Below are 25721 nucleotides of genomic sequence, written 5' to 3' on the forward strand. Positions count from 1 at the left end.
AGTGAGTTGGTGAGTGAGTTGGTGAGTAGGTGAGTGAGTTGGTGAGTGAGTTGGTGAGTGAGTTGGTGAGTTGGTGAGTGAGTTGGTGAGTGAGTTGGTGAATGAGTGAGTTGGTGAGTAGGTGAGTGAGTTGGTGAGTGAGTTGGTGAGTGAGTAGGTGAGTGTGTAGGTGAGTGAGTTGGTGAGTGAGTAGGTGAGTGAGTTGGTGAGTGAGTTGGTGAGTGAGTTGGTGAGTGAGTTGGTGAGTGAGTTGGTGAGTAGGTGAGTGAGTTGGTGAGTGAGTTGGTGAATGAGTGAGTTGGTGAGTGAGTTGGTGAGTAGGTGAGTGAGTTGGTGAGTGAGTTGGTGAGTGAGTTGGTGAGTGAGTTGGTGAGTGATTGGTGAGTTGGTGAGTAGGTGAGTGAGTTGGTGAGTGTGTAGGTGAGTGAGTAGGTGAGTGAGTGAATTGGTGAGTTGGTGAGTGAGTAGGTGAGTGAGTGAGTGTGTAGGTGAGTGAGTAGGTGAGTGTGTAGGTGAGTGAGTAGGTGAGTGAGTGAGTTGGTGAGTTGGTGAGTGAGTAGGTGAGTAGGTGAGTGTGTAGGTGATTGAGTGAGTGAGTAGGTGAGTGAGTAGGTGAGTGTGTAGGTGAGTGAGTAGGTGAGTGAGTGAGTAGGTGAGTGAGTGTGTAGGTGAGTGTGTAGGTGAGTGAGTAGGTGTGTAGGTGAGTAGGTGAGTGAGTGTGTAGGTGAATGAGTGAGTAGGTGAGTGAGTAGGTGAGTGAGTAGGTGAGTGAGTTGGTGAGTGAGTGAGTAGATGAGTGAGTAGGTGAATGAGTGAGTAGGTGAGTGTGTAGGTGAGTGTGTAGGTGAGTGAGTTGGTGAGTGAGTTGGTGAGTGTGTAGGTGAGTGTGTAGGTGAGTGAGTAGGTGAGTGTGTAGGTGAGTGTGTAGGTGAGTGAGTAGGTGAGTGAGTAGGTGATTGAATAGGTGAGTGTGTAGGTGAGTGTGTAGGTGAGTAGGTGAGTGAGTAGGTGAGTGAGTAAGTGAGTGAGTAGGTGAGTGAGTAGGTGAGTGAGTTGGTGAGTGAGTGAGTAGATGAGTGAGTAGGTGAATGAGTGAGTAGGTGAGTGTGTAGGTGAGTGTGTAGGTGAGTGAGTAGGTGAGTGTGTAGGTGAGTGTGTAGGTGAGTAGGTGAGTGAGTAGGTGAGTGAGTAAGTGAGTGAGTAGGTGAGTGAGTAGGTGAGTGAGTTGGTGAGTGAGTAGGTGAGTTGGTGAGTGAGTTGGTGAGTGAGTTGGTGAATGAGTGAGTTGGTGAGTGAGTTGGTGAGTGAGTTGGTGAATGAGTGAGTTGGTGAGTGAGTTGGTGAATGAGTGAGTTGGTGAGTGAGTTGGTGAGTTGGTGAGTGAGTTGGTGAGTGAGTTGGTGAATGAGTGAGTTGGTGAGTGAGTTGGTGAGTGAGTTGGTGAGTGAGTTGGTGAGTGAGTTGGTGAGTGATTGGTGAGTGAGTTGGTGAGTAGGTGAGTGAGTTGGTGAGTGTGTAGGTGAGTGAGTAGGTGAGTGAGTGAGTTGGTGAGTTGGTGAGTGAGTAGGTGAGTGAGTGAGTGTGTAGGTGAGTGAGTAGGTGAGTGTGTAGGTGAGTGAGTAGGTGAGTGAGTGAGTTGGTGAGTTGGTGAGTGAGTAGGTGAGTAGGTGAGTGTGTAGGTGAGTGAGTGAGTGAGTAGGTGAGTGTGTAGGTGAGTGAGTGTGTAGGTGAGTAGGTGAGTGAGTGTGTAGGTGAGTGAGCGAGTAGGTGAGTGAGTAGGTGAGTGTGTAGGTGAGTGAGTAGGTGAGTGAGTTGGTGAGTGAGTTGGTGAGTGAGTGAGTAGATGAGTGAGTAGGTGAATGAGTGAGTAGGTGAGTGTGTAGGTGAGTGTGTAGGTGAGTGAGTTGGTGAGTGAGTTGGTGAGTGTGTAGGTGAGTAGGTGAGTGAGTAGGTGAGTGTGTAGGTGAGTGTGTAGGTGAGTGAGTAGGTGAGTGTGTAGGTGAGTGTGTAGGTGAGTAGGTGAGTGAGTAGGTGAGTGAGTAAGTGAGTGAGTAGGTGAGTGAGTTGGTGAGTGAGTTGGTGAGTGAGTAGGTGAGTGTGTAGGTGAGTGAGTTGGTGAGTGAGTAGGTGAGTGAGTTGGTGAGTTGGTGAGTGAGTTGGTGAGTGAGTTGGTAAATGAGTGAGTTGGTGAGTGAGTTGGTGAGTAGGTGAGTGAGTTGGTGAGTGAGTTGGTGAGTGAGTTGGTGAGTGAGTTGGTGAGTGATTGGTGAGTGAGTTGGTGAGTAGGTGAGTGAGTTGGTGAGTGAGTTGGTGAGTAGGTGAGTGAGTTGGTGAGTGAGTTGGTGAGTGAGTGAGTAGGTGAGTGTGTGAGTAGGTGAGTGTGTGAGTAGGTGAGTGAGTAGGTGAGTGTGTGAGTGAGTAGGTGAGTGTGTAGGTGAGTGTGTAGGTGAATGAGTGAGTAGGTGAGTGAGTAGGTGAGTGAGTAGGTGAGTGAGTTGGTGAGTTGGTGAGTGAGTAGGTGAGTGTGTGAGTGAGTAGGTGAGTGTGTAGGTGAGTGTGTAGGTGAATGAGTGAGTAGGTGAGTGAGTAGGTGAGTGAGTAGGTGAGTGAGTTGGTGAGTTGGTGAGTGAGTAGGTGAGTGAGTGAGTAGGTGAGTGAGTTGGTGAGTGTGTAGGTGAGTGAGTAGGTGAGTGAGTGAGTTGGTGAGTTGGTGAGTGAGTAGGTGAGTGAGTGAGTGAGTAGGTGAGTGAGTAGGTGAGTGTGTAGGTGAGTGAGTAGGTGATTGAGTGAGTGAGTAGGTGAGTGAGTAGGTGAGTGTGTAGGTGAGTGTGTAGGTGAGTGAGTGAGTTGGTGAGTTGGTGAGTGAGTAGGTGAGTAGGTGAGTGTGTAGGTGAGTGTATAGGTGAGTGTGTAGGTGAGTGAGTAGGTGTGTAGGTGAGTAGGTGAGTGAGTGTGTAGGTGAGTGAGTAGGTGAGTGAGTAGGTGAGTGAGCGAGTAGGTGAGTGAGTTGGTGAGTGAGTTGGTGAGTGTGTAGGTGAGTGTGTAGGTGAGTGAGTAGGTGAGTGTGTAGGTGAGTGTGTAGGTGAGTGAGTAGGTGAGTGTGTAGGTGAGTGTGTAGGTGAGTGAGTAGGTGAGTGTGTAGGTGATTGTATAGGTGAGTGTGTAGGTGAGTGTGTAGGTGAGTAGGTGAGTGAGTAGGTGAGTGAGTAAGTGAGTGAGTAGGTGAGTGAGTAGGTGAGTGAGTTGGTGAGTGAGTGAGTAGATGAGTGAGTAGGTGAATGAGTGAGTAGGTGAGTGTGTAGGTGAGTGTGTAGGTGAGTGAGTAGGTGAGTGTGTAGGTGAGTGTGTAGGTGAGTAGGTGAGTGAGTAGGTGAGTGAGTAAGTGAGTGAGTAGGTGAGTGAGTAGGTGAGTGAGTTGGTGAGTGAGTAGGTGAGTTGGTGAGTGAGTTGGTGAGTGAGTTGGTGAATGAGTGAGTTGGTGAGTGAGTTGGTGAGTGAGTTGGTGAATGAGTGAGTTGGTGAGTGAGTTGGTGAATGAGTGAGTTGGTGAGTGAGTTGGTGAGTTGGTGAGTGAGTTGGTGAGTGAGTTGGTGAATGAGTGAGTTGGTGAGTGAGTTGGTGAGTGAGTTGGTGAGTGAGTTGGTGAGTGAGTAGGTGAGTGTGTAGGTGAGTGTGTAGGTGAGTGAGTTGGTGAGTGAGTTGGTGAGTGTGTAGGTGAGTGTGTAGGTGAGTGAGTAGGTGAGTGTGTAGGTGAGTGTGTAGGTGAGTGAGTAGGTGAGTGTGTAGGTGAGTGTGTAGGTGAGTGAGTAGGTGAGTGTGTAGGTGATTGTATAGGTGAGTGTGTAGGTGAGTGTGTAGGTGAGTAGGTGAGTGAGTAGGTGAGTGAGTAAGTGAGTGAGTAGGTGAGTGAGTAGGTGAGTGAGTTGGTGAGTGAGTGAGTAGATGAGTGAGTAGGTGAATGAGTGAGTAGGTGAGTGTGTAGGTGAGTGTGTAGGTGAGTGAGTAGGTGAGTGTGTAGGTGAGTGTGTAGGTGAGTAGGTGAGTGAGTAGGTGAGTGAGTAAGTGAGTGAGTAGGTGAGTGAGTAGGTGAGTGAGTTGGTGAGTGAGTAGGTGAGTTGGTGAGTGAGTTGGTGAGTGAGTTGGTGAATGAGTGAGTTGGTGAGTGAGTTGGTGAGTGAGTTGGTGAATGAGTGAGTTGGTGAGTGAGTTGGTGAATGAGTGAGTTGGTGAGTGAGTTGGTGAGTTGGTGAGTGAGTTGGTGAGTGAGTTGGTGAATGAGTGAGTTGGTGAGTGAGTTGGTGAGTGAGTTGGTGAGTGAGTTGGTGAGTGAGTTGGTGAGTGATTGGTGAGTGAGTTGGTGAGTAGGTGAGTGAGTTGGTGAGTGTGTAGGTGAGTGAGTAGGTGAGTGAGTGAGTTGGTGAGTTGGTGAGTGAGTAGGTGAGTGAGTGAGTGTGTAGGTGAGTGAGTAGGTGAGTGTGTAGGTGAGTGAGTAGGTGAGTGAGTGAGTTGGTGAGTTGGTGAGTGAGTAGGTGAGTAGGTGAGTGTGTAGGTGAGTGAGTGAGTGAGTAGGTGAGTGTGTAGGTGAGTGAGTGTGTAGGTGAGTAGGTGAGTGAGTGTGTAGGTGAGTGAGCGAGTAGGTGAGTGAGTAGGTGAGTGTGTAGGTGAGTGAGTAGGTGAGTGAGTTGGTGAGTGAGTTGGTGAGTGAGTGAGTAGATGAGTGAGTAGGTGAATGAGTGAGTAGGTGAGTGTGTAGGTGAGTGTGTAGGTGAGTGAGTTGGTGAGTGAGTTGGTGAGTGTGTAGGTGAGTAGGTGAGTGAGTAGGTGAGTGTGTAGGTGAGTGTGTAGGTGAGTGAGTAGGTGAGTGTGTAGGTGAGTGTGTAGGTGAGTAGGTGAGTGAGTAGGTGAGTGAGTAAGTGAGTGAGTAGGTGAGTGAGTTGGTGAGTGAGTTGGTGAGTGAGTAGGTGAGTGTGTAGGTGAGTGAGTTGGTGAGTGAGTAGGTGAGTGAGTTGGTGAGTTGGTGAGTGAGTTGGTGAGTGAGTTGGTAAATGAGTGAGTTGGTGAGTGAGTTGGTGAGTAGGTGAGTGAGTTGGTGAGTGAGTTGGTGAGTGAGTTGGTGAGTGAGTTGGTGAGTGATTGGTGAGTGAGTTGGTGAGTAGGTGAGTGAGTTGGTGAGTGAGTTGGTGAGTAGGTGAGTGAGTTGGTGAGTGAGTTGGTGAGTGAGTGAGTAGGTGAGTGTGTGAGTAGGTGAGTGTGTGAGTAGGTGAGTGAGTAGGTGAGTGTGTGAGTGAGTAGGTGAGTGTGTAGGTGAGTGTGTAGGTGAATGAGTGAGTAGGTGAGTGAGTAGGTGAGTGAGTAGGTGAGTGAGTTGGTGAGTTGGTGAGTGAGTAGGTGAGTGTGTGAGTGAGTAGGTGAGTGTGTAGGTGAGTGTGTAGGTGAATGAGTGAGTAGGTGAGTGAGTAGGTGAGTGAGTAGGTGAGTGAGTTGGTGAGTTGGTGAGTGAGTAGGTGAGTGAGTGAGTGAGTAGGTGAGTGAGTTGGTGAGTGTGTAGGTGAGTGAGTAGGTGAGTGAGTGAGTTGGTGAGTTGGTGAGTGAGTAGGTGAGTGAGTGAGTGAGTAGGTGAGTGAGTAGGTGAGTGTGTAGGTGAGTGAGTAGGTGATTGAGTGAGTGAGTAGGTGAGTGAGTAGGTGAGTGTGTAGGTGAGTGTGTAGGTGAGTGAGTGAGTTGGTGAGTTGGTGAGTGAGTAGGTGAGTAGGTGAGTGTGTAGGTGAGTGTATAGGTGAGTGTGTAGGTGAGTGAGTAGGTGTGTAGGTGAGTAGGTGAGTGAGTGTGTAGGTGAGTGAGTAGGTGAGTGAGTAGGTGAGTGAGCGAGTAGGTGAGTGAGAAGGTGAGTGAGCGAGTAGGTGAGTGAGCGAGTAGGTGAGTGAGTAGGAGAGTGAGTAGGTGAGTGTGTAGGTGAGTGAGTAGGTGAGTGAGTTGGTGAGTGAGTTGGTGAGTGAGTGAGTAGATGAGTGAGTAGGTGAATGAGTGAGTAGGTGAGTGTGTAGGTGAGTGAGTAGGTGAGTGAGTGAGTTGGTGAGTTGGTGAGTGAGTAGGTGAGTGAGTGAGTGTGTAGGTGAGTGAGTAGGTGAGTGTGTAGGTGAGTGAGTAGGTGAGTGAGTGAGTTGGTGAGTTGGTGAGTGAGTAGGTGAGTAGGTGAGTGTGTAGGTGATTGAGTGAGTGAGTAGGTGAGTGAGTGAGTAGGTGAGTGAGATGGTGAGTAGGTGAGTGAGTAGGTGAGTGAGTTGGTGAGTGTATAGGTGAGTGTGTGAGTAGGTGAGTGAGTGAGTAGGTGAGTGAGATGGTGAGTAGGTGAGTGAGTAGGTGAGTGAGTTGGTGAGTGAGTAGGTGAGTGAGTAGGTGAGTGTATAGGTGAGTGTGTGAGTAGGTGAGTGAGTGAGTAGGTGAGTGAGATGGTGAGTAGGTGAGTGAGTAGGTGAGTGAGTTGGTGAGTGAGTAGGTGAGTGAGTAGGTGAGTGTGTAGGTGAGTAGGTGAGTGACTAGGTGAGTGAGTTGGTGAGTGAGTGAGTAGGTGAGTGAGTTGGTGAGTGAGTAGGTGAGTGAGTAGGTGAGTGTGTAGGTGAGTGTGTAGGTGAGTAGGTGAGTGAGTAGGTGAGTGAGTTGGTGAGTGAGTGAGTAGGTGAGTGTGTGAGTAGGTGAGTGTGTGAGTTGGTGAGTGTGTAGGTGAATGAGTGAGTAGGTGAGTGAGTAGGTGAGTGAGTGAGTGAGTAGGTGAGTGAGTTGGTGAGTGTGTAGGTGAGTGAGTAGGTGAGTGAGTGAGTTGGTGAGTTGGTGAGTGAGTAGGTGGGTAGGTGAGTGTGTAGGTGAGTGAGTAGGTGAGTGAGTTGGTGAGTGAGTTGGTGAGTTGGTGAGTGAGTAGGTGAGTGAGTGAGTGAGTAGGTGAGTGAGTTGGTGAGTGTGTAGGTGAGTGAGTAGGTGAGTGAGTGAGTTGGTGAGTTGGTGAGTGAGTAGGTGAGTGAGTGTGTAGGTGAGTGAGTAGGTGAGTGTGTAGGTGAGTGAGTAGGTGAGTGAGTGAGTTGGTGAGTTGGTGAGTGAGTAGGTGAGTAGGTGAGTGAGTAGGTGAGTGAGTAGGTGAGTGAGTTGGTGAGTTGGTGAGTGAGTAGGTGAGTGAGTGAGTGAGTAGGTGAGTGAGTTGGTGAGTGTGTAGGTGAGTGAGTAGGTGAGTGAGTGAGTTGGTGAGTTGGTGAGTGAGTAGGTGAGTGAGTGAGTGTGTAGGTGAGTGAGTAGGTGAGTGTGTAGGTGAGTGAGTAGGTGAGTGAGTGAGTTGGTGAGTTGGTGAGTGAGTAGGTGAGTAGGTGAGTGTGTAGGTGATTGAGTGAGTTGGTGAGTGAGTAGGTGAGTGTGTAGGTGATTGAGTGAGTGAGTAGGTGAGTGAGTAGGTGAGTGTGTAGGTGAGTGTGTAGGTGAGTGAGTGAGTGAGTAGGTGAGTGTGTAGGTGAGTGAGTGAGTGAGTAGGTGAGTGTGTAGGTGAGTGAGTGAGTGAGTAGGTGAGTGAGTAGGTGAGTGTGTAGGTGAGTGTGTAGGTGAGTGAGTGAGTGAGTAGGTGAGTGTGTAGGTGAGTGAGTGAGTGAGTAGGTGAGTGAGTGAGTAGGTGAGTGTGTAGGTGAGTGTGTAGGTGAGTGAGTGTGTAGGTGAGTGTATAGGTGAGTGTGTAGGTGAGTGAGTAGGTGTGTAGGTGAGTAGGTGAGTGAGTGTGTAGGTGAGTGAGCGAGTAGGTGAGTGAGTTGGTGAGTGAGTAGGTGAGTGAGTAGGTGAGTGAGTTGGTGAGTGAGTTGGTGAGTGAGTGAGTGAGTAGATGAGTGAGTAGGTGAGTGAGTAGGTGAGTGAGTAGGTGAGTGAGTGAGTTGGTGAGTTGGTGAGTAGGTGAGTAGGTGAGTAGGTGAGTGTGTAGGTGAGTGAGTGAGTGAGTAGGTGAGTGAGTGAGTAGGTGAGTGTGTAGGTGAGTGTGTAGGTGAGTGAGTGTGTAGGTGAGTGTATAGGTGAGTGTGTAGGTGAGTGAGTAGGTGTGTAGGTGAGTAGGTGAGTGAGTGTGTAGGTGAATGAGTGAGTAGGTGAGTGAGTAGGTGAGTGAGCGAGTAGGTGAGTGAGCGAGTAGGTGAGTGAGTAGGTGAGTGTGTAGGTGAGTGAGTAGGTGAGTGAGCGAGTAGGTGAGTGAGCGAGTAGGTGAGTGAGTAGGTGAGTGAGTAGGTGAGTGAGTAGGTGAGTGTGTAGGTGAGTGAGTAGGTGAGTGAGTTGGTGAGTGTGTAGGTGAGTGAGCGAGTAGGTGAGTGAGTAGGTGAGTGAGTAGGTGAGTGTGTAGGTGAGTGAGTAGGTGAGTGAGTAGGTGAGTGAGTAGGTGAGTGAGCGAGTAGGTGAGTGAGTAGGTGAGTGAGTAGGTGAGTGAGTAGGTGAGTGAGTAGGTGAGTGTGTAGGTGAGTGAGTAGGTGAGTGAGCAAGTAGGTGAGTGAGCGAGTAGGTGAGTGAGTAGGTGAGTGAGTAGGTGAGTGAGTAGGTGAGTGTGTAGGTGAGTGAGTAGGTGAGTGAGTTGGTGAGTGAGTTGGTGAGTGAGTGAGTAGATGAGTGAGTAGGTGAATGAGTGAGTAGGTGAGTGTGTAGGTGAGTGAGTTGGTGAGTGAGTTGGTGAGTGTGTAGGTGAGTGTGCAGGTGAGTGAGTAGGTGAGTGTGTAGGTGAGTGTGTAGGTGAGTAGGTGAGTGAGTAGGTGAGTGAGTAAGTGAGTGAGTAGGTGAGTGAGTTGGTGAGTGAGTTGGTGAGTGAGTAGGTGAGTGTGTAGGTGAGTGAGTTGGTGAGTGAGTAGGTGAGTGTGTAGGTGAGTGAGTAGGTGAGTGAGTGTGTAGGTGAGTGTGTAGGTGAGTGTGTAGGTGAGTGAGTAGGTGTGTAGGTGAGTAGGTGAGTGAGTGTGTAGGTGAGTGAGCGAGTAGGTGAGTGAGTTGGTGAGTGAGTAGGTGAGTGAGTAGGTGAGTGAGTTGGTGAGTGAGTTGGTGAGTGAGTGAGTAGATGAGTGAGTAGGTGAGTGAGTAGGTGAGTGAGTAGGTGAGTGAGTGAGTGAGTTGGTGAGTTGGTGAGTGAGTAGGTGAGTAGGTGAGTAGGTGAGTGTGTAGGTGAGTGTGTAGGTGAGTGTGTAGGTGAGTGAGTGAGTAGGTGAGTGTGTAGGTGAGTGAGTGTGTAGGTGAGTGTGTAGGTGAGTGAGTAGGTGTGTAGGTGAGTAGGTGAGTGAGTGTGTAGGTGAATGAGTGAGTAGGTGAGTGAGTAGGTGAGTGAGCGAGTAGGTGAGTGAGCGAGTAGGTGAGTGAGTAGGTGAGTGTGTAGGTGAGTGAGTAGGTGAGTGAGCGAGTAGGTGAGTGAGCGAGTAGGTGAGTGAGTAGGTGAGTGAGTAGGTGAGTGTGTAGGTGAGTGAGTAGGTGAGTGAGTTGGTGAGTGAGTTGGTGAGTGAGTGAGTAGATGAGTGAGTAGGTGAATGAGTGAGGTGAGTGTGTAGGTGAGTGAGTTGGTGAGTGAGTTGGTGAGTGTGTAGGTGAGTGTGTAGGTGAGTGAGTAGGTGAGTGTGTAGGTGAGTGTGTAGGTGAGTAGGTGAGTGAGTAGGTGAGTGAGTAAGTGAGTGAGTAGGTGAGTGAGTTGGTGAGTGAGTTGGTGAGTGAGTAGGTGAGTGTGTAGGTGAGTGAGTTGGTGAGTGAGTAGGTGAGTGAGTTGGTGAGTTGGTGAGTGAGTTGGTGAGTGAGTTGGTGAATGAGTGAGTTGGTGAGTGAGTTGGTGAGTAGGTGAGTGAGTTGGTGAGTGAGTTGGTGAGTGAGTTGGTGAGTGAGTTGGTGAGTGAGTTGGTGAGTGAGTAGGTGAGTGTGTAGGTGAGTGTGTGAGTGAATTGGTGAGTGAGTTGGTGAGTGAGTTGGTGAGTGAGTTGGTGAGTGAGTTGGTGAGTGAGTTGGTGAGTGAGTTGGTGAGTGAGTAGGTGAGTGTGTAGGTGAGTGTGTGAGTGAATTGGTGAGTGAGTTGGTGAGTGAGTTGGTGAGTGAGTTGGTGAGTGAGTTGGTGAGTGAGTTGGTGAGTGAGTTGGTGAGTGAGTAGGTGAGTGAGTTGGTGAGTAGGTGAGTGAGTTGGTGAGTGATTGGTGAGTGAGTTGGTGAGTAGGTGAGTGAGTTGGTGAGTGAGTTGGTGAGTAGGTGAGTGTGTAGGTGAGTAGGTGAGTGAGTTGGTGAGTGTGTAGGTGAGTGAGTTGGTGAGTGAGTAGGTGAGTGAGTAGGTGAGTGAGTAAGTGAGTGAGTAGGTGAGTGAGTTGGTGAGTGAGTTGGTGAGTGAGTAGGTGAGTGTGTAGGTGAGTGAGTTGGTGAGTGAGTTGGTGAGTGAGTAGGTGAGTGTGTAGGTGAGTGAGTTGGTGAGTGAGTAGGTGAGTGAGTTGGTGAGTTGGTGAGTGAGTTGGTGAGTGAGTTGGTGAATGAGTGAGTTGGTGAGTGAGTTGGTGAGTAGGTGAGTGAGTTGGTGAGTGAGTTGGTGAGTGAGTTGGTGAGTGTGTAGGTGAGTGAGTAGGTGAGTGTGTAGGTGAGTGTGTAGGTGAGTAGGTGAGTGAGTAGGTGAGTGAGTTGGTGAGTGAGTTGGTGAGTGTGTAGGTGAGTGAGTAGGTGAGTGTGTAGGTGAGTGTGTAGGTGAGTAGGTGAGTGAGTAGGTGAGTGAGTAAGTGAGTGAGTAGGTGAGTGAGTTGGTGAGTGAGTTGGTGAGTGAGTTGGTGAGTGAGTTGGTGAGTGAGTAGGTGAGTGTGTAGGTGAGTGAGTTGGTGAGTGAGTAGGTGAGTGTGTAGGTGAGTGAGTAGGTGAGTGAGTGTGTAGGTGAGTGTGTAGGTGAGTGTGTAGGTGAGTGAGTAGGTGTGTAGGTGAGTAGGTGAGTGAGTGTGTAGGTGAGTGAGCGAGTAGGTGAGTGAGTTGGTGAGTGAGTAGGTGAGTGAGTAGGTGAGTGAGTTGGTGAGTGAGTTGGTGAGTGAGTGAGTAGATGAGTGAGTAGGTGAGTGAGTAGGTGAGTGAGTAGGTGAGTGAGTGAGTTGGTGAGTTGGTGAGTGAGTAGGTGAGTAGGTGAGTAGGTGAGTGTGTAGGTGAGTGTGTAGGTGAGTGTGTAGGTGAGTGAGTGAGTAGGTGAGTGTGTAGGTGAGTGAGTGTGTAGGTGAGTGTATAGGTGAGTGTGTAGGTGAGTGAGTAGGTGTGTAGGTGAGTAGGTGAGTGAGTGTGTAGGTGAATGAGTGAGTAGGTGAGTGAGTAGGTGAGTGAGCGAGTAGGTGAGTGAGCGAGTAGGTGAGTGAGTAGGTGAGTGTGTAGGTGAGTGAGTAGGTGAGTGAGCGAGTAGGTGAGTGAGCGAGTAGGTGAGTGAGTAGGTGAGTGAGTAGGTGAGTGTGTAGGTGAGTGAGTAGGTGAGTGAGTTGGTGAGTGAGTTGGTGAGTGAGTGAGTAGATGAGTGAGTAGGTGAATGAGTGAGTAGGTGAGTGTGTAGGTGAGTGAGTTGGTGAGTGAGTTGGTGAGTGTGTAGGTGAGTGTGTAGGTGAGTGAGTAGGTGAGTGTGTAGGTGAGTGTGTAGGTGAGTAGGTGAGTGAGTAGGTGAGTGAGTAAGTGAGTGAGTAGGTGAGTGAGTTGGTGAGTGAGTTGGTGAGTGAGTAGGTGAGTGTGTAGGTGAGTGAGTTGGTGAGTGAGTAGGTGAGTGAGTTGGTGAGTTGGTGAGTGAGTTGGTGAGTGAGTTGGTGAATGAGTGAGTTGGTGAGTGAGTTGGTGAGTAGGTGAGTGAGTTGGTGAGTGAGTTGGTGAGTGAGTTGGTGAGTGAGTTGGTGAGTGAGTTGGTGAGTGAGTAGGTGAGTGTGTGAGTGAATTGGTGAGTGAGTTGGTGAGTGAGTTGGTGAGTGAGTTGGTGAGTGAGTTGGTGAGTGAGTTGGTGAGTGAGTAGGTGAGTGTGTAGGTGAGTGTGTGAGTGAATTGGTGAGTGAGTTGGTGAGTGAGTTGGTGAGTGAGTTGGTGAGTGAGTTGGTGAGTGAGTTGGTGAGTGAGTTGGTGAGTGAGTAGGTGAGTGAGTTGGTGAGTAGGTGAGTGAGTTGGTGAGTGATTGGTGAGTGAGTTGGTGAGTAGGTGAGTGAGTTGGTGAGTGAGTTGGTGAGTAGGTGAGTGTGTAGGTGAGTAGGTGAGTGAGTTGGTGAGTGTGTAGGTGAGTGAGTTGGTGAGTGAGTAGGTGAGTGAGTAGGTGAGTGAGTTGGTGAGTGAGTTGGTGAGTGAGTAGGTGAGTGTGTAGGTGAGTGAGTTGGTGAGTGAGTTGGTGAGTGAGTAGGTGAGTGTGTAGGTGAGTGAGTTGGTGAGTGAGTAGGTGAGTGAGTTGGTGAGTTGGTGAGTGAGTTGGTGAGTGAGTTGGTGAATGAGTGAGTTGGTGAGTGAGTTGGTGAGTAGGTGAGTGAGTTGGTGAGTGAGTTGGTGAGTGAGTTGGTGAGTGTGTAGGTGAGTGAGTAGGTGAGTGTGTAGGTGAGTGTGTAGGTGAGTAGGTGAGTGAGTAGGTGAGTGAGTTGGTGAGTGAGTTGGTGAGTGTGTAGGTGAGTGAGTAGGTGAGTGTGTAGGTGAGTGTGTAGGTGAGTAGGTGAGTGAGTAGGTGAGTGAGTAAGTGAGTGAGTAGGTGAGTGAGTTGGTGAGTGAGTTGGTGAGTGAGTAGGTGAGTGTGTAGGTGAGTGAGTTGGTGAGTGAGTAGGTGAGTGAGTTGGTGAGTTGGTGAGTGAGTTGGTGAGTGAGTTGGTGAATGAGTGAGTTGGTGAGTGAGTAGGTGAGTGTGTAGGTGAGTGTGTGAGTGAATTGGTGAGTGAGTTGGTGAGTGAGTTGGTGAGTGAGTTGGTGAGTGAGTTGGTGAGTGAGTTGGTGAGTGAGTTGGTGAGTGAGTAGGTGAGTGAGTTGGTGAGTAGGTGAGTGAGTTGGTGAGTGATTGGTGAGTGAGTTGGTGAGTAGGTGAGTGAGTTGGTGAGTGAGTTGGTGAGTAGGTGAGTGAGTTGGTGAGTGATTGGTGAGTGAGTTGGTGAGTAGGTGAGTGAGTTGGTGAGTGAGTTGGTGAGTAGGTGAGTGAGTAGGTGAGTGTGTAGGTGAGTGTGTGAGTGAGTTGGTGAGTGAGTTGGTGAGTGAGTTGGTGAGTGAGTTGGTGAGTGAGTTGGTGAGTGAGTTGGTGAGTGAGTTGGTGAGTGAGTTGGTGAATGAGTGAGTAGGTGAGTGTGTAGGTGAGTAGGTGAGTGAGTTGGTGAGTTGGTGAGTTGGTGAGTGAGTTGGTGAGTGAGTTGGTGAGTGATTGGTGAGTGCTCACCTCATCGGGAGGAGGGGAGATGGCTTCGTCGCGATGAAGGTCAATTGTGAGCAGCCCAGATTCACGCACACACACACACGCACACCTACACACACACACACACAGTCACACACAGTTACACACACACCTACACACACACAGTCACACACAGTTACACACAGTTACACACACACACACGCACACTTACACACACACACAGTCACACACAGTTACACACACACACACAGTTACACACACACACACACAGTTACACACACACACACGCACACCTACACACACACAGTCACACACACACCTACACACACACACACACAGTCACACACACACAGTTACACACACACACACACACCTACACACAGTCACACACACACGCACACCTACACACACACAGACACACACACAGTTACACACACACAGTTACACACACACAGTTACACACACACACACAGTTACACACACACACACACAGTTACACACACACACACGCACACCTACACACACACACACAGTTACACACACACACACAGTTACACACACATAGTTATACACACACAGACATGCACACCTACACACACACACACAGTCACACACAGTTACACACACACACACAGACACACACACACAGTCACACGCACACCTACACACACACACACACAGTCACACACACAGTTACACACACACACGCACACCTACACACACACACACAGTCACACACAGTTACACACACACAGTTACACACACACGCACACCTACACACACAGTCACACAGTCACACACACACACAGTGACACACACATGCACACCTACACACACACACACAGTTACACACACACACACACACACGCACACCTACACACACAGTCACACACAGTTACACACACACGCACACCTACACACACACACAGTTACACACACACACACAGTTACACACACACCTACACACACACACACGCACACCTACACACACACACATACACAGTCACACACACGCACACCTACACACACACACAGTTACACACACACACAGTTACACACACACACAGTTACACACACACACAGTCACACACACAGTTACACACACACAGTCACACACACACAGTCACACACACACACAGTTACACACACACACAGTCACACACACAGTTACACACACACAGTCACACACACACAGTCACACACACACACAGTTACACACACAGTTACACACACACAGTCACACACACACACAGTCACACACACACAGTTACACACACACAGTCACACACACACACAGTCACACACACACACAGTTACACACATAGTTACACACACACAGTCACACACACAGTTACACACACACAGTCACACACACACAGTCACACACACACACAGTTACACACACAGTTACACACACACAGTCACACACACACACAGTCACACACACACAGTTACACACACACAGTCACACACACACACAGTCACACACACACACAGTTACACACACAGTTACACACACACAGTCACACACACACACAGTCACACACACACACAGTTACACACACACACAGTTACACACACAGTTACACACACACAGTCACACACACAGTTACACACACGCACACCTACACACACACACAGTTACACACATAGTTACACACACACAGTTACACACACAGTTACACACACACACAGTCACACACACACACAGTTACACACACACACAGTTACACACACAGTTACACACACACAGTCACACACACAGTTACACACACGCACACCTACACACACACACAGTTACACACATAGTTACACACATACAGTCACACACACACATAGTTACACACACACACAGTCACACACACAGTTACACACACGCACACCTACACACACACACAGTTACACACACACAGTCACACACACACAGTCACACACACAGTTACACACACACAGTCACACACACACAGTCACACACACAGTTACACACACACACAGTCACACACACACAGTCACACACACACAGTCACACACACACAGTCACACACACACAGTCACACACACACAGTCACACACACACAGTCACACACACACAGTCACACACACACACAGTTACACACACACACACAGTTACACACATAGTTACACACACACACAGTTACACACACAGTTACACACACACAGTCACACACACACGCACACCTACACACACACACAGTTACACACACACACAGTCACACACATAGTTACACACACACACAGTCACACACACAGTTACACACACGCACACCTACACACACACACAGTTACACACACACAGTTACACACACAGTTACACACACAGTTACACACGCACAGTTACACACACACAGTTACACACACACAGTTACACACACACAGTCACACACACAGTTACACACGCACAGTTACACACACACAGTTATACAGACACAGTTGCACACACACACCTACACACACACAGTTACACACACACACAGACACAGTTACACACACACGCACACCTACACACACACACAGACACACACACACAGTTACACACAGTTACACACGCACAGTTACACACACGCACACCTACACACACACACAGTCACACACACACAGTTACACACAGTTACACACGCACAGTTACACACACGCACACCTACACACACACACAGTCACACACACAGTTACACACACACAGTCACACACACACGCACACCTACACACACACACAGTTACACACACACAGTCACACACACAGTTACACACACACAGTCACACACACAGTTACACACACACAGTCACACACACAGTTACACACACACAGTCACACACACAGTTACACACACACAGTCACACACACAGTTACACACACACCTACACACACACACAGTTACACACACACAGTCACACACACACAGTCACACACACACAGTTATACAGACACAGTTGCACACACGCACCTACACACACACAGTTACACACACACACAGACACAGTTACACACACACACACGCACACCTACACACACACAGTTACACACAGACACACACACAGTTACACACACACGCACACCTACACACACACAGTTACACACAGACACACACACAGTTACACACACACAGTCGTTGTGGTGGTCGTGGTGGTGGTGGTTGTGGTGGTGGTGGTGGTTATGGTTGTGGTGGTAGTAGTTGTGGTGGTGGTGGTTATGGTTGTGGTGGTGGTGGTTGTGGTGGTGGTGGTTGTTGTTGTGGTTGTGGGTGTGGTGGTAGTGGTTGTAGTGGTAGTTGTGGTGGTTGTAGTGGTGGTAGTGGTGGTGGTGGTGGTAGTTGTTGTGGTGGTAGTGGTGGTGGTGGTGGTAGTTGTTGTGGTTGTTGTTGTTGTTGTGGTGGTAGTAGTTGTTGTGGTGGTAGTGGTTGTTGTGGTGGTAGTAGTTGTTGTGGTTGTTGTGGTGGTGGTGGTTGTGGTGGTTGTTGTTGACGTCACGTGTCTCTGTCTCCGCTGAGAGTGGCTGAGGTAGTGGTGGTAGTGGTGGTAGTTGTTGTGGTGGTTGTGGTAGTTGTTGTTGTGGTGGTGGTAGTTGTGGTGGTGGTTGTTGTGGTAGTTGTTGTTGTGGTGGTGGTAGTTGTGGTGGTGGTTGTTGTGGTTGTTGTGGTGGTTGTTGTGGTTGTTGTTGACGTCACGTGTCTCTGTCTCCGCTGAGAGTGGCTGAGGTAGTGGTGGTAGTGGTGGTAGTTGTTGTGGTGGTTGTGGTAGTTGTTGTTGTGGTGGTGGTAGTTGTGGTGGTGGTTGTTGTGGTAGTTGTTGTTGTGGTGGTGGTAGTTGTGGTGGTGGTTGTTGTGGTTGTTGTGGTGGTTGTGGTGGTTGTTGTATGACGTCACGTGTCTCTGTCTCCGCTGAGAGTGGCGGAGGTAGTTGTGGTAGTGGTGGTAGTTGTTGGTGTTGTGGTTGTTGTGTAGTTGTTGTTGTAGTGGTTGTGGTAGTAGTTGTTGTGGTGGTGGTTGTGGTGGTAGTTGTTGTGGTGGTGGTGGTTGTTGACGTCACGTGTCTCTGTCTCCGCTGAGCGTGGCGGAGGCTCCGGGCCCAGTCCCCAGGGCCTGGGCAGAGCCCCTGAAGCCTGCCTCGCCTAGAACAGCCTGCACGCACGCCAGCACGTCCTCACAGGCGCCTAGAACAACAACAACAACAACAACATCAACAACAACAACAACAACAACTACATCAACAACATCATCAACATCAACAACAACAACAACAACTACATCAACAACTACATCAACAACAACAACAACATCAACAACAACAACAACAACAACAACAACAACAACAACAACTACATCAACAACAACATCAACATCAACATCAACAACAACATCAACAACAACATCAACAACATCAACAACAACAACATCAACAACAACATCAACAACAACAACAACAACTACATCATCAACAACATCAACAACAACATCAACAATATTAACAACATCATCAACATAAACAACATCAACATCAACATCATCAACATCATCAACAACAACATGAACATCAACATCAACAACATCAACAACATCATCAACAACAACATCACACAGACACACACACACACACGCACAGACACACACGCACAGAAACACACACAACACACAGACACACAGAGACACACACACACAGTCACACACACAGAGACACACACACAGTCACACACACACAGACACACACAGTCACACACACACAGACACACACACAGACACACACACACACACTGACACACACAGACACACACACACACAGACACACACAGACACACAAACACACTGACACACACACACAGACACACACACACAGCCACACACACGCACAGACACACACACACACAGACACACACAGACACACACACACAGACACACACACAGACACACAGTCACACAGACACACATACACACATACACACACACAGACACACACACACAGACACACACACAGACACACACAGACACACACACAGACACACACACAGACACTGACACACACACAGACACACACACAGACACACACACACACTGACACACACAGACACACACACACACAGACACACACAGACACACACACAAACACACTGACACACACACACAGACACACACACACACACAGACACACACACAGACACACACACACAGACACACACACGCACAGACACACACACAGACACACACACACACAGACAGACATTGACACAGACACACAGACACACAGACACACACACACACAGACACACACACGCACAGACACACACACACACACAGACACACACACGCACAGACACACACACACACAGACACACAAACACACAGACACACACACACACACAGACACTGACACACACACAGACACACACACAGACACACACTGACACACACAGACACACACACACAGACACACACAGACACACACACACAAACACACTGACACAACAACAACCGCCATTCGCCACTAAGTGGCGGTGACGTCACCACGACGCTGACACACACACACAGACACACACACACAGACACACACACAGACACACACACGCACAGACACACAGACACACACACACACACAGACAGACATTGACACAGACACACAGACACACACACACACAGACACACACACACACACACGCACACACACACAGACACACACAGACACACACACACACAGAGACATTGACACAGACACACAGACACACACACACACACACAGACACACACACACACGCACAGACACACACACAGACACACACACACACACGCACAGACACACACACACACAGACACACACACACACGCACACAGACACACACACACTGACACACACACACACACAGACACACACACACACACAGACACACACACAGACACTCACACACACACAGACAGACACACACACACAGACACACACACGCACAGACACACACACACAGACAGACACACACAGAGACACACACAGACAGACATTGACACAGACACACACACACAGACACACACACGCACACACACACACGCACAGACACACACACACACACAGACACACACACACACGCACGCTGAACACATCATCTCCGCACTGCGGCACTCACTGCAGTGACCCACACAGCCACAGTCCACAGACGGCGAGCAAAGTGGCCTCCTGCAGTATTACACCACTGCCTCTCGCAAGATTCACACACACACAGACACACACACACACACTGACACACAGTCACACACAGACACACAGACACACACAGACACACACACAGACACACACAGACACACACACAGACACACACAGACACACACACAGACACACACACAGACACACACACAGACACACACACACAGACACACACACAGACACACATACACACATACAAACATACACACACACAGACACACACACACACAGACACACACACACACAGACAGACACACACACAGACACACACAGACACACACACAGACACACACACACAGACACACACACAGACACACATACACACATACAAACATACACACACACAGACACACACACACACACACTGACACACACACAGACACACAGACACACAGTCACACAGACACACATACACACATACACACAGACAGGTAGTGAGTGGTTGGGTGAGTGGGTGAATGAATGTGTGAGTGAGTGTGTGAATGAGTGTGTGAATGAGTGGGTGAGTGAGTGGGTGAGTGAGTGGGTGAGTGGGTGAGTGGGTGAATGGGTGGGTGAGTGAGGGGGTGAGTGGGTGGGTGGATGAGTGAGTGAGTGGATGAGTGAGTGAGTGGGTGAGTGAGTGGGTGAATGGGTGGGTGAGTGAGTGAGTGAGTGGGTGGGTGGGTGGATGAGTGAGTGAGTGAGTGGGTGAGTGAGTGAGTGAGTGGGTGAGTGAGTGGGTGAATGGGTGGGTGAGTGAGGGGGTGAGTGGGTGGGTGGATGAGTGAGTGAGTGGGTGATTGATTGAGTGGGTGGGTTGGTGAGTGGGTGAATGGGTGGGTGAGTGAGGGGGTGAGTGGGTGGGTGGATGAGTGAGTGAGTGGGTGAGTGAGTGGGTGAATGGGTGGGTGAGTGAGGGGGTGATTGGGTGGGTGGATGAGTGAGTGAGTGGGTGATTGATTGAGTGGGTGGGTTGGTGAGTGGGTGAATGGGTGGGTGAGTGAGGGGGTGAGTGGGTGGGTGGATGAGTGAGTGAGTGGGTGGGTTGGTGAGTGGGTGGATGAGTGAGTCGCCCTCCAGCAACAACGGAAGGCAGAGGAGCGACGCTCACAACAACGAGCGGAGCGCCGGGTGGCTAAAATGAAGCAAGTTGGCACAGTAGGGGGTACAGGTGGTGGTGCCTCTACCGGTCATCTCAGTCAAGCGACCCATGGCACCTGCAGGGTCTGTCCCATGACCTCCTCCTCATGCACCTAGCCTGGCACAGCAGTCAACCCATGGCACCTGCTGGGTCTGTCCGTGACCTCCTCATGCACCTAGCCTGGCACAGCAGGCAACCCTTGGCACCTGCTGGGTCTGTCCCGTGACCTCCTCCTCCTGCACCTAGCCTGGCACAGCAGTCAACCCATGGCACCTGCTGGGTCTGTCCCGTGACCTCCTCATGCACCTAGCCTGGCACAGCAGGCAACCCTTGGCACCTGCTGGGTCTGTCCGTGACCTCCTCATGCACCTAGCCTGGCACAGCAGTACAACCCATGGCACCTGCTGGGTCTGTCCGTGACCTCCTCATGCACCTAGCCTGGCACTGCAGTACAACCCATGGCACCTGCTGGGTCTGTCCGTGACCTCCTCATGCACCTAGCCTGGCACTGCAGTACAACCCATGGCACCTGCTGGGTCTGTCCGTGACCTCCTCATGCACCTAGCCTGGCACAGCAGTCAACCCATGGCACCTGCTGGGTCTGTCCCGTGACCTCCTCATGCACCTAGCCTGGCACAGCAGGCAACCCTTGGCACCTGCTGGGTCTGTCCGTGACCTCCTCATGCACCTAGCCTGGCACAGCAGGCAACCCATGGCACCTGCTGGGTCTGTCCGTGACCTCCTCCTCATGCACCTAGCCTGGCACAGCAGTCAACCCATGGCACCTGCAGGGTCTGTCCGTGACCTCCTCCTCATGCACCTAGCCTGGCACAGCAGGCAACCCTTGGCACCTGCTGGGTCTGTCCGTGACCTCCTCATGCACCTAGCCTGGCACTGCAGTCAACCCATGGCACCTGCTGGGTCTGTCCGTGACCTCCTCATGCACCTAGCCTGGCACAGCAGGCAACCCATGGCACCTGCAGGGTCTGTCCCGTGACCTCCTCATGCACCTAGCCTGGCACAGCAGGCAACCCATGGCACCTGCTGGGTCTGTCCGTGACCTCCTCATGCACCTAGCCTGGCACAGCAGGCAACCCATGGCACCTGCAGGGTCTGTCCCGTGACCTCCTCATGCACCTAGCCTGGCACAGCAGGCAACCCATGGCACCTGCTGGGTCTGTCCGTGACCTCCTCCTCATGCACCTAGCCTGGCACAGCAGTCAACCCATGGCACCTGCAGGGTCTGTCCGTGACCTCCTCCTCATGCACCTAGCCTGGCACAGCAGGCAACCCTTGGCACCTGCTGGGTCTGTCCGTGACCTCCTCATGCACCTAGCCTGGCACAGCAGTACAACCCATGGCACCTGCAGGGTCTGTCCCGTGACCTCCTCATGCACCTAGCCTGGCACTGCAGTACAACCCATGGCACCTGCTGGGTCTGTCCGTGACCTCCTCATGCACCTAGCCTGGCACAGCAGTCAACCCATGGCACCTGCTGGGTCTGTCCCGTGACCTCCTCATGCACCTAGCCTGGCACAGCAGTCAACCCATGGCACCTGCAGGGTCTGTCCGTGACCTCCTCATGCACCTAGCCTGGCACAGCAGTCAACCCTTGGCACCTGCTGGGTCTGTCCCGTGACCTCCTCATGCACCTAGCCTGGCACAGCAGTCAACCCATGGCACCTGCAGGGTCTGTCCCGTGACCTCCTCATGCACCTAGCCTGGCACAGCAGTCAACCCATGGCACCTGCTGGGTCTGTCCCGTGACCTCCTCATGCACCTAGCCTGGCACAGCAGTCAACCCATGGCACCTGCTGGGTCTGTCCCGTGACCTCCTCATGCACCTAGCCTGGCACAGCAGTACAACCCATGGCACCTGCTGGGTCTGTCCCGTGACCTCCTCCTCATGCACCTAGCCTGGCACAGCAGTCAACCCATGGCACCTGCAGGGTCTGTCCCGTGACCTCCTCCTCGTGCACCTAGCCTGGCACAGCAGTACAACCCATGGCACCTGCTGGGTCTGTCCCGTGACCTCCTCCTCATGCACCTAGCCTGGCACAGCAGTACAACCCATGGCACCTGCAGGGTCTGTCCCGTGACCTCCTCATGCACCTAGCCTGGCACAGGCGTCGTGGTGAAGTCGCCACCGCTTAGTGGCGCATGGCGGTTGTGGTGGTGATGGTGATGATGGTGATGGTAGTGATGGTGGTGATGGTGGTGGTGGTGGTGATGGTGGTGATGGTGGTGGTGGTGATGGTGGTGGTGGTGGTGATGGTGGTGGTGGTGATGGTGGTGGTGGTGATGGTGATGGTGGTGATGGTAGTGATGGTAGTGATGGTTGTAATGGTCGTGATGGTGGTGATGGTGGTGATGGTGGTAATGGTAGTGATGGTGATGGTGGTGATGGTGATGATGGTGGTGATGATGATGATGGTGGTGGTGATGGTGGTGGTGATGGTAGTGGTGATGGTAGTGATTGACACACGTGGTGGTGATGGTAGTGATGATGATGATGATGGTAGTGATGATGATGATGGTGATGATGATGGTGGTAGTGATGGTAGTGATTGACACACGTGGTGGTGATGGTAGTGATGATAATGGTGGTGATGGTAGTGATGATGATGATGGTGGTGATGGTAGTGATGATGATGATGGTGGTGATGGTAGTGATGATGATGATGGTGGTGATGGTAGTGATGGTAGTGATGGTGATGGTGGTGATGGTAGTGATGGTAGTGATGGTTGTAATGGTCGTGATGGTGGTGATGGTGGTGATGGTGGTAATGGTAGTGATGGTGATGGTGGTGATGGTAGTGATTGACACACGTGGTGGTGATGGTAGTGATGGTGATGGTAGTGATGGTGGTGATGGTAATGATTGATGGTGATGGTGGTGGTGATGGTAATAATTGACACGTGGTGATGATGGTGATGATGGTGATGGTGGTGGTAGTGATGGTGATGGTAGTGATGGTGGTGATTGACACACGTGGTGGTGATGGTGGTGATGGTAGTGATGGTGGTAATGATGGTAATGATGATGGTGATGGTAGTGATGGTGATGGTAGTGATGGTAGTGGTGGTGATGGTAGTGGTAGTGATGGTGGTGATGGTAGTGATGGTGGTGATGGTGGTGATGGTGATGGTGGTGATGGTAGTGGTGATGATGGTGATGTTGGTGATGGTGGTGATGGTAGTGATGGTAGTGATGGTGGTAATGGTCGTGATGGTGGTGATGGTAGTGATGGTGGTGATGATGATGGTAGTGATGATGGTGATGATGGTAGTGATGGTAGTGATGATGATGGTGGTGATGGTGATGATGGTGGTGATGATGATGATGGTGGTGGTGATGGTGGTGGTGATGATGATGGTGGTGATGATGATGGTGGTGATGGTAGTGGTGATGGTAGTGATTGACACACGTGGTGGTGATGGTAGTGATGATGATGTTGGTGATGGTAGTGATGATGATGATGATGGTAGTGATGATGATGATGGTGATGATGATGGTGGTAGTGATGGTAGTGATTGACACACGTGGTGGTGATGGTAGTGATGATGATGGTGGTGATGGTAGTGATGATGATGATGGTGGTGATGGTAGTGATGATGATGATGGTGGTGATGGTAGTGATGATGATGATGGTGGTGATGGTAGTGATGATGATGATGGTGGTGATGGTGGTGATGATGATGGTGATGATGGTGATGGTAGTGATTGACACACGTGGTGGTGATGGTAGTGATGATGATGGTGATGGTGGTGATGGTGATGATGGTGATGGTAGTGATGATGATGATGGTGATGATGGTGATGGTAGTGATGATGATGATGGTGATGATGGTGATGGTAGTGATGATGATGATGGTGATGATGGTGATGGTAATGATGATGATGATGGTGATGATGGTGATGATGGTGATGGTAGTGATTGACACACGTGGTGATCGCTACTTCTACTGCTGATGCTGCTGATGTTGTTGTGAGCGATGCCAAAGAAGAAGAAGAAGACGACGACGAAGATGACGATCGCATCGATGTCTATAACCGCGCGGGCCACTTCTTTTACCAAATTAATAATTCTTAATATTGACCAACCCCCTTGCGGCCTTGTCAGCCCTACCGGCGCACCCTCGCCAAAGCGGGCAGGGACAACTAGCCGAGGGGGCCCCCTCCCCCCGCCGTCTCAGCTCACCGGGGCTGGGCGTGAAGACGCAGTCCAGAGCGTGCACGAGAGACGTCATGGCGATGGTTGTTGTTGTGGTTGTTGTTGTTGTGGTTGTTGTTGTTGTGGTGGTGGAGGTGGTGGTGGTGGTGGATCGGGTGGATGAGTTGACAGCTGAGGGAGGTTGGTGGAGGTGGTGGTGGCTCCTCCCACATTCTAGTGGGAGGAGCTAGAGAGAGAAGGGGGAGGAGCTAGAGAGAGAAGGGGGAGGAGCTAGAGAGAGGAGGAGCTAGAGAAGGGGAGGGGCTAGAGAAGGGGAGGAGCTAGAGAGAGAAGGGGGAGGAGCTAGAGAGAAGGGGGAGGAGCTAGAGAGAGAAGGGGGAGGAGCTAGAGAGAGAAGGGGGAGGAGCTAGAGAGAGAAGGGGGAGGAGCTAGAGAGAGAAGGGGGAGGAGCTAGAGAGAGAAGGGGGAGGAACTAGAGAGAGAAGGGGAGGGGCTAGAGAGAGAAGGGGGAGGAGCTAGAGAGAGAAGGAGGAGGGGCTAGAGAGAGAAGGGGGGAGCTAGAGAGAGAAGGGGGAGGGGCTAGAGAGAGGAGGAGGAGCTAGAGAGAGAAGGGGAGGAGCTATAGAGAGAAGGGGGAGGAGCTAGAGAGAGGAGGAGCTAGAGAAGGGGAGGGGCTAGAGAAGGGGAGGAGCTAGAGAGAGAAGAGGGAGGAGCTATAGAGAGAAGGGGGAGGAGCTAGAGAGAGGAGGAGCTAGAGAAGGGGAGGGGCTAGAGAAGGGGAGGAGCTAGAGAGGGAAGGGGGAGGAGCTAGAGAGAAGGGGGAGGAGCTAGAGAGAGAAGGGGGAGGAGCTAGAGAGAGAAGGGGGAGGAGCTAGAGAGAGAAGGGGGAGGAGCTAGAGAG

General features: G+C 50.7%; 1 protein-coding gene across 1 annotated transcript in view; it reads right to left on the minus strand.

Annotated features, from left to right (window-relative positions):
• The window catches only part of SMS (spermine synthase), a 67698-nt gene extending 42675 nt beyond the window's left edge, over nucleotides 1-25023 (minus strand). The window contains exons 1-3 of the mRNA XM_078884536.1: nucleotides 24848-25023; nucleotides 17369-17492; nucleotides 13349-13433 (exon numbers count right to left, since the gene is read on the minus strand). Coding sequence (XP_078740662.1) covers nucleotides 13349-13433; nucleotides 17369-17492; nucleotides 24848-24896 — 258 coding nt within the window. The 5' untranslated portion in view covers nucleotides 24897-25023. The remainder of the gene's footprint in view (nucleotides 1-13348; nucleotides 13434-17368; nucleotides 17493-24847) is intronic.
• Nucleotides 25024-25721: the final 698 nt, after the last annotated feature.

This window comes from Lampetra fluviatilis, unplaced genomic scaffold (assembly GCF_964198595.1).
Source record: "Lampetra fluviatilis unplaced genomic scaffold, kcLamFluv1.1 SCAFFOLD_328, whole genome shotgun sequence".
In the NCBI taxonomy this organism is placed as follows: Eukaryota; Metazoa; Chordata; class Hyperoartia; order Petromyzontiformes; family Petromyzontidae; genus Lampetra; species Lampetra fluviatilis.